The following is an 8,064-nucleotide window of genomic DNA, read 5'->3' as shown; positions in this document are numbered from 1 at the left end:
AAATCAGTGTGTTTTACTTTGTGCTCTGTGTGACCGGCTGACATTTGTGGTTTTTGAGTGAAATTATTGCTATGAAATTTGATGCACGTACTCATGTTGACATTTAGATAAATTGTAAGAACCTTGATGATGCTCGAAGTTTTCATCCAGCACCACCAAAATTTGGATTTGTTCAAAGCCTGCTCAACTAACCCTCAGCTGTACTTTGAATTTAGCGCTAATTAGCCAGTGTTGGCATGCTAAGCTAAGATGGCGAGCATGGTAAAACACACCTGCTAAACATCAGCATGTTACTGTTAGTATTGTCACTGTGAGCATGTTAGCATATTGATGTTAGCATTTAGCTCAAACCGCCAAAGTAAAGCCTTACAGAGCTGCTAGCGGCTATAAACTTGTTGAATGGAATATTCCACAAATAAGGGTAATTTTTTGGGTGCCCACATACTTCTGGCCACGTGGTGAATTGTGTTAACGACGAGCATCCAGTGACTACAATACAAACACTTTTCTGCAAACACAGCACCTTGTGGTCACGGCGCCCAGTCCGTCAGTGGGCGTCATGTCGGACGTTGGCGGGAACGGGCACGGTGACGTCACGCCGCTTGTTGTTGGGCATGGAACGCCGGTTGTCCTGGTGACCGTGGAGAGCACGGGGTTAACAGAGGATTCCAGGTCGGTGACGTCAGCCCTCCGTCCCCAGGCCCGGTGTTTTTTTTTTTTTTCTCTCTCTCTCTCTCTCTCTTCTTTTCTTCTTCGTGGCGCAGAGACTGAGCAGGTCTTTGACACGCTGCTCAGACTAGAAAGGCGGCATTGTAGGGCAGGAAACACTGAGGAGCGCGAACCGCTTCCTGTGTGGTGACTGCTGGCCGGCTCCAGCTCCACAAGTATCGTCGCTGTGTCTTTTCCACTGATTTAATTTGCACGGATGTTCAGCTGCTGGACTCCTCTGACAGATCATCGCTTTGAGGAGGAAATTCAATTAGAAAGATGCCTTGAATGCTGAAGAGCAGCTTTAGTGTCACACTTTAACCCCACGGACTTTACATAGACGCTTAGTAATTTGTTTATTGTTTACTCAAGTATTATACTTAAGTAGGCTATAATTTCAAGGTACTTGTACTTTGAGTGCTTCTGTTTTTTTTTTCTACTCCACATTTCTACTTCAGTACAGTTCAGAGGGAAATATTGTACTTTTACTTGGCTACATTTCTTTAATAACTTAGTTACTAGTTACTTCCCAGATTCAGATTAATGATACAAAATATGAGCAACAAAAAAAAATTATTAATGATATTATTAATAAGACTATTGATCCTCAGTGGGTACTTCACAAGCTATCCAGCAGTACACAAAGAAATATATCTAAAATATATAGAAATAAATTAAAATTAGTGATGTACACATGAAACAATAAGAATGAATAATCAGAATCCAATACTAAATAGTAATATTGGGGTGGAGGGTAGGCAGTAAGCTCCACCCCTTCAATGATGTGCACCTATTGATGGCACCTGCACTCATTAGCGCAGCTGGAACTAATCAGCCGGGCTGCTCTATAAAAGGAGGCTTGTGGCTCTGCTTTAGTTGGGTGTGTGATACCGGAGAGTTAACACCTTCAGTTGGCTCTCCTGGTTTTGTGTGTGGCATTGATGAATGAGTGTGTGAATGGTCTTAAACTGTAGTGATTCTTTCTTTTCCAGAACTTCACTCCCTCCTTTTTAGTGACTCTCAGTTTTTGTTTTTGGGCTCATCTCTTTTGTTCTCCTATCATTTTGATTTGATTAGAATTAGTGGGTGTGTGGATAAGTTATTCCCCGTCACCTTTTAGACCCCAAGAGGCCCATTTTGTGTTGAGTGCAGTTTGTTTTTTTGTTAGTTTCCCCTACCAGCGACGGCCGTTAAGTTTGTTTTGAGGGGAAACGTAACAATATATATTATTTATTATTCTGAAATTAGTACTGCAAAATTAGTATCTCTGCTTTTAGAACTTTATTTTGATTCTCTTGTACTTTTACTTGACTCAAATTTTAAATTTGGTTTAGCATAAAGACGAAAATGATAAACCTCTCCTTTAAGGATCAGTAAACAGGCTACTGTTAGCTGACGCTTGCTATGTTAGCTTGTGATATCGGTGTTTGCAGCCTTTTCTGCTGCCCCCAAGTGGCCAGAAAAGTTCATGCATTTTATTAAACAAATTCTTAACTCATAGATCGGCTAACCAGATGTTTCCCAGAGCTTTCGGCAGCGTGTCATAACCTTTATTAGCAGATGGAGCTGAGTCATCATGGAGAGGCAAGGAGGTATAAATAAATACTTTATTAATAAATAATGATTAGAATGAAATTAAATAAATAAATACATTACATTTCATGCTCATAGTAAAATAATAATTTTATGATTGCAACTATGTTATATTGTTGATACAAGTGCTTCACAGGAGGGGTTGCTGTTCACAAATACACTGATAATCAATTAAAAAAATATCTTTACGTCTGCTGACAACTAAGTTATAAACCATTTCTTAATTGTTTCCATACTTAGTAATGTGACGTAGGTGGGATTACAGACAACTAGTTATTAAAGACGTAAAGTCTCTGCTGTTTCCAGGGTGTATTTGAGCACCTCTCAGGGGTCCCCCAGAGGGACGGGGGGAGGGGGATTTGGTCGCACAGGTTTAGAAAGTCGTCCTGGAGGCTCTGTCGAACAGCCCGGTCTCACCCTCAGAAATGGGCCTTGTCTGGATGAGCTGTCTGCCTGCTCCCAGAGTCAGACACCTAAACACAACGCACACACACACACACAAATAGCTATATAAAAACACACCCTTCAGCCTATTAAACACTTACACTCTTTAATGCATTCATAAACACACACCAGAACACACATAACACACCTCACAGGCCTGCACACACTGAAATGCACATACAAAGAGACAAGCAAGGCCACAATGAGGCGTATTTACACTCTGACGCAGGTGTTCAGACCAGTGTTTGCATTAATGGGAAGGTGTTTGGCACCTTTGATAAGGACGGTTAGTCGATCATTGCCATGTGGCACAACGTTAACCTCTGCAAGGAGCAAGACTGCATGAGCGCCATGGAAGTGTCCAAAAGAGACACTCTTCTGACCCCTAGTGCTGTAAAACCAGAACCCAGACCTGCTGGCCGAGGAAGGTGGTGTGTTTAATTAAGTCCAAACTTTAATTAGAAATAACTAAATAAACGAGCAGGTTAAAGACAAGGCTGCTTTCATTTCTTTCCAAAAAATCGGACCTTATGTTTTTGTGCATACCGACAACTGCAATATCATCCTACTCAAGACTCAGATTTAAGGATGACGGGGTGAAAACGCTTTTATTAAACTATTAAAACAACTTGTTAATATTGAATTATGTGGCAAACAGACAGTCTTGCGCCTTTTTCTTGCAGGAAGTTTAGCTGCAGGAGCTCACCTTGGTGATAGGAGCTGAATTTGACTCCGAGCAGCAGTTCTCAGTCCAGGTCCACAGCGCCCCCCTCTGGACCCTCAGCCTGATTCACACAGAAATACAAGAAAGGAGAGTGGAAATAAGTTCACGTTCAGCCTCTAAACAAAATAATCATTCGGACATCTATGAAGATCTGATGTGAAATAAACAATCATATGAATAAATATACACAAAATATACACAACAACCCATGGAATTACATTAAGAAATCCATTTTTTCTAAACTGGGTTCAGTGTGATAAAATGCTATTTCATTGCTTCTTTTCAGTTAATTACAGTTTGTACTTTATTATTTTGATTTTTTTTTTTTTTTAACTTTTTCTGAAAGTGAAGATCTGCTTTCATGCTTCAGTCCAGCACAGCCAACAACCCGTTAGCTTAGCATAAAGACTGGAAACAGGGGGAAACAGCTAGCCTGGCTTTGTCCGGAGATAACAAAATACCACGAAGACCTCTGAAACTACTAAACCTCTTAATCTAATCAGCACATCAAGTCTTGTTTGCTTCATTCATAAAAACCTTCAGAACTACAATTTGTGGTTTTATGAGGGGTTACGCGCTCGAATATTTTTGTGCTGGCCAGCAAGTCTAAAAACTGGTTTAATACTGAACACTTTGGGATATGTGGATGTCTGAAGCGCCTCTGCTCTGGTTTACCTTTGGACAAAGTGGGTACCAGTTGAAGCTCTGGGAGGTCCTGTCCTCAAACCTCCAGCCGTCCAGCGGGATGAGGACCTCGCCCAGAAACACCTTCCTTGTCAGAGTTCCTGAATGCCACACGGACGCCTGCAGCCTCTTTCCAAACAGCAGGTGGCGCTCTATGTGATACTGTGAAAGACAAGACAAGGAACCTCATTCAATTAGCATGTTGCAAAACCAAACTGATGCCAGCAATTGCTGAAGTAAAACCAGTTTTCTGTTTACCTTTAAAACTTCATTATAAACCGGATCAGTCGTGTATTTCTTGACCGCCGTCTTCATTTTGCCGTTCTTCTCCGGCAGCACGTAGAGTTTGATGTATCTACACAAAGAAGGGACACACAGAGGGTTTTGAGGGAGAATCAACCAGCAAACTGGCGTCATACTGTGCGTGATTCAGAGCGTTAGATCCTCACGGGTGACACTTCTTCTTCTTGGGGTCTCCATAGGCGAGATTCCTGCAGGCGCCCACTGTGATCTCCAGACAGGAGGCGTCGGTGTTGTAGGCCAGAGCCAGCTCCAGCTCTCCTGACGTGCTGACGCCCTCGAAGAGGCCACACTCTGTGCTGATGCTGCTGTTACTGCCCTGGTGGGTAAAACACAGGATGAAGCTTCCCAGTTTATGTGTAAAAGGGGAGAAAGACTCTATCTGAAGGATTTTTGGTTATTTAAACAGGAACCCAGAATGTGCTGGGAGGCTGAAATGATTACAATCATGTGCGATTTCAACCGTCACAGGATGTCACTTTTTTTTCTCTGATTATCAGACTTACTCTCTTTCCTCCAGAGTTCTCAGAACCGAAGGACGTTTCCTCTTCCGCCCCCGTGGAGGAGCTGTCCTGGTCGCTGTCTTTGCTCTTCTTGAACAGGTTTGGAAGACTGGGCCCTTTAAAGAGCTGCAGAAGGAAAGCAGATTATTTCTATGCTGTGCTTTCACAGACTGATTTTTATTCCTTCTTGTCACCAGTAGGGACCAGTAAAGGTCTTACTTGAAGCCCCTTGTTCAGAGATCTCAGGACTTCAGACTGTGAAAATTGATTTGGGCTGCATTTGTTGCAACAGCTCAACCTTGGCAAAACTAGTCGGCCAGTAGGTTTGGTTTTTTAGTTGTGTGTCTTGATCTCAATGGCAGTTGTTGCTGCACTGAAGCAGCTGACTTACTTTGCTAGATTTGTTGATATCGGTGTCAGACAGGCTCTTCTGGGTGCTGTATGTGAAGCGCGACCCTCTCGGGCTGTTGTCGACTCTCAGCAGGTCTCCTTGCACGTCATTCTGAGAGCTGGAAATCTCTGCGTTGAGAAAAGAGAAGTCAGACACTTCAAATCTCAGAAAAAAAAAGAAGTAAGTCGGTGTTTCCTTGCATGGAAATACACACAAGAAGTGATTAGAGCAAGAGGAGAATGTCCACTTTCTAATCATCTGAAGAAGTTGTGTGATATCACAATGTTTTTCTTTACAATGCCTGCAACACATTGCTGCTATCTGTGCTCAGCATCTTGTGCAACGTCTGCTGATGCAGTTAGGATGGTGAGGTAAGAGGGGAGTTTGCTGCTTCGCATCATTCCAGGCACGTTTCCTGTGCGGTTATTACTGCACATATTCAGCTCATCAGATTATGTCCTGAGGAAGTGACGCTTCTGATTCTCATCAGATGTTCACTCATAATATTCAGTCTCTATGGATCCACAGTAGCTTCCACGAAGGAATGAATGAAGTCAGGTTGTGTGGTGTTGAGTGAATGTTGACCATATAACTGATAAGAGACCATGTTTTAATGATACATGAACTTACTTCTAATGTGACTGGTGAAGGAAACCATTAGATCTTCCATAGATTTGGTGAAAGGCTTTGAGCGTTTCAAATCCTGCAGGCGAAAACACAACATTATTTGGCGCTCAGTTCATAGATTTTACTCTTTTACTGTGAAATAAAGCTGGAAATGTGCCAGTATTTTACCCCTGATCTGCTCATAAACTGGTAATCCAAGTGGGGTGGAGGAGTGGGAGGTACAATTGATATGTGGCTGTGAGAAAAAATGAGAAAATAACACTTTACTTTGTGTTTTATATTCCAGTTATTTCATTTAATGCATTAATGCAGCTGCAAACATTCGAAATGAACATGTTAAGATTCCTCGTACCTCAGCACATTATAGGTCTTCAGCAGTCTCTCCCCAACTGTCTCATATTTATCTGTGAATACATAAATATTATGAATGACACAGCACAAGCATGAAAAGCTAACAGCTTTTCAACACACACACACACACACACACACACACACACACACACACACACACACTTAAATATCACCATTCAGCCTCTTAAGACAACACTTTACCACAATACTGAATAATACAGTAACTTTTAAAGCCCATATAAAGCAAACAGCTGAACACAACTCAGTTCATCCATGTTTTATTACTCAGTGTAGTCAAACTGGATGATATCAAGGGGAGTATCAATAATTAATACTAACAACAATGAATTTAAAAGACGGCACAGTGACTTTGTGCAGTTTGAGTGTTGGAAACAAACCTGTGATGACTGAAAATTTGTGTGCCCTCTCCTCAAAGAACCACTCTCCAGACCTGATCTTCACCTCCCTGTGAGGAGGAAAAACACCAGAATGAGCAGAAATTACATTTGAACATTTATACTGAAAAAGCAGCCTTCTTTACTTTAGCTTGAGATTTACTTTTGATTATAGATATTTCAGTGACTTATATATTCTAGAATTTAAAAAAGCAATAACATTAGTTTTGTTTCTTTTGGGTACTTGAGGGCTGCAGAAACAAGCTGTAAGCACAAACCTGACACATCAAGAAGACACAAAGCAGCATTATCAGTCATTTGAAGCTGAGTCTGATCACATTAAACTAAACATTCACTCTGTTTTTGGTCTCTACCTGAGATTTTTTTTTTTAGCTCAGCTGTCTGCAGTGACCGAAAGTGACACTATGAGAGCGGTTAGAGTGAAACAAAACATTAAAGTCAGGGCGAGACAGCTACAGGCTGAGCTGAAACTCTTTATAAAGCTGCAGAGAGCTGCGGGTTCAGGTGATATCATTCTCTGAGGGTTATTATAGCTGCCTTAAAGAAACTTTAAAGGGGCAAGACAATGAGTTGTCATTGAAGGCCTCATCAGCCAGGCAGTGAGTTAATTGATCACATGTACAGTCATTTTCTGCTTTAACTTCAGTCAAATATCTCGCTCTTCTTTGCGTAATCTCTGAACCGCACCTGTAGGCGTGACAGACCGTACACTTCCAGTCCACCGCTCCCACGCCCACGCGGCACCTTCTGCAGATCCGGTGGCTGCAGCCGTGGCAGACGGCGCCCGAGTTCCAGAACTTTCCCAGCGGCCTCTGGCAGCGGGCGCAGGTCCGCTCGCCGTACTGCCGGGTGTAACTCTTCGCACCTCTCCTGCGAAGCTCCTGGAGCTCGTACTTCATCCTCCTGAGGGGAAGATGGAGGGAATGACAAACATCTTTGTACCTCTTCCCACAAATACTACTCCTCACCTGTCAGTGTTAGAGTGTAAAACCGGATGACAAAATAATTTTCCTTTTAATTTGATTTCTCCAGATTATAAATGATCCTGAGCAGCACTGTAGGAACCAGAATGAAATAGCTGTTGGTTAGAGAATAGAAAACAGTACGATTACTGTCTGCTAACCTTGTTTGTTGCTGGCTGCTCAGCCTCCTTTCAGGATCAGTAATAAATATTTCTGTGAAAGTGGTCAAAATGACTCACCGTATCCTGTCCTCTTCGATGATACGCAGCTGTTTGTCTCTCCGAAGGACCTCCAGGACTCTGTCTCTCTCCAGAGCTTGAAGCAAACTTAAATCCATCTTTAAAGAAGAGTCTCTGATCAT

The 8,064-nt window shown here is 42.2% G+C and overlaps 1 protein-coding gene across 1 annotated transcript; it reads right to left on the bottom strand.

Moving 5' to 3' along the window:
- Nucleotides 1-2,405: 2,405 nt before the first annotated feature.
- Nucleotides 2,406-8,064, bottom strand: sytl3 (synaptotagmin-like 3). The gene is made up of 13 exons (XM_076756668.1): nt 7,943-8,064; nt 7,429-7,644; nt 6,724-6,791; nt 6,327-6,378; nt 6,143-6,209; nt 5,978-6,050; nt 5,348-5,475; nt 4,960-5,082; nt 4,603-4,772; nt 4,412-4,508; nt 4,145-4,315; nt 3,452-3,530; nt 2,406-2,774 (listed from the first exon to the last, which is right to left on the bottom strand). The coding sequence occupies exons 1-12, from the start codon at nt 8,062-8,064 to the stop codon at nt 3,492-3,494; spliced, it is 1,326 nt and encodes a 441-aa protein (XP_076612783.1). The 3' UTR covers nt 2,406-2,774; nt 3,452-3,491.

Source organism: Chaetodon auriga, chromosome 18, assembly GCF_051107435.1.
Source record: "Chaetodon auriga isolate fChaAug3 chromosome 18, fChaAug3.hap1, whole genome shotgun sequence".
Taxonomy (NCBI): Eukaryota; Metazoa; Chordata; class Actinopteri; order Chaetodontiformes; family Chaetodontidae; genus Chaetodon; species Chaetodon auriga.
This window is presented reverse-complemented; position numbering and strand designations above follow the sequence as displayed.

Excerpts from the sequence above, each read along its gene's own strand:
- sytl3 (XM_076756668.1), bottom strand. The coding sequence starts at position 8,064 with ATGATCAGAGACTCTTCTTTAAAGATGGATTTAAGTTTGCTTCAAGCT. Across the intron at positions 6,379-6,723 it reads CAAATTTTCAGTCATCACAG|ATAAATATGAGACAGTTGGG; the intron begins GTTTGTTTCCAA and ends ATGTATTCACAG. Across the intron at positions 5,476-5,977 it reads CTTCACCAGTCACATTAGAA|AGATTTCCAGCTCTCAGAAT; the intron begins GTAAGTTCATGT and ends TTCTCAACGCAG.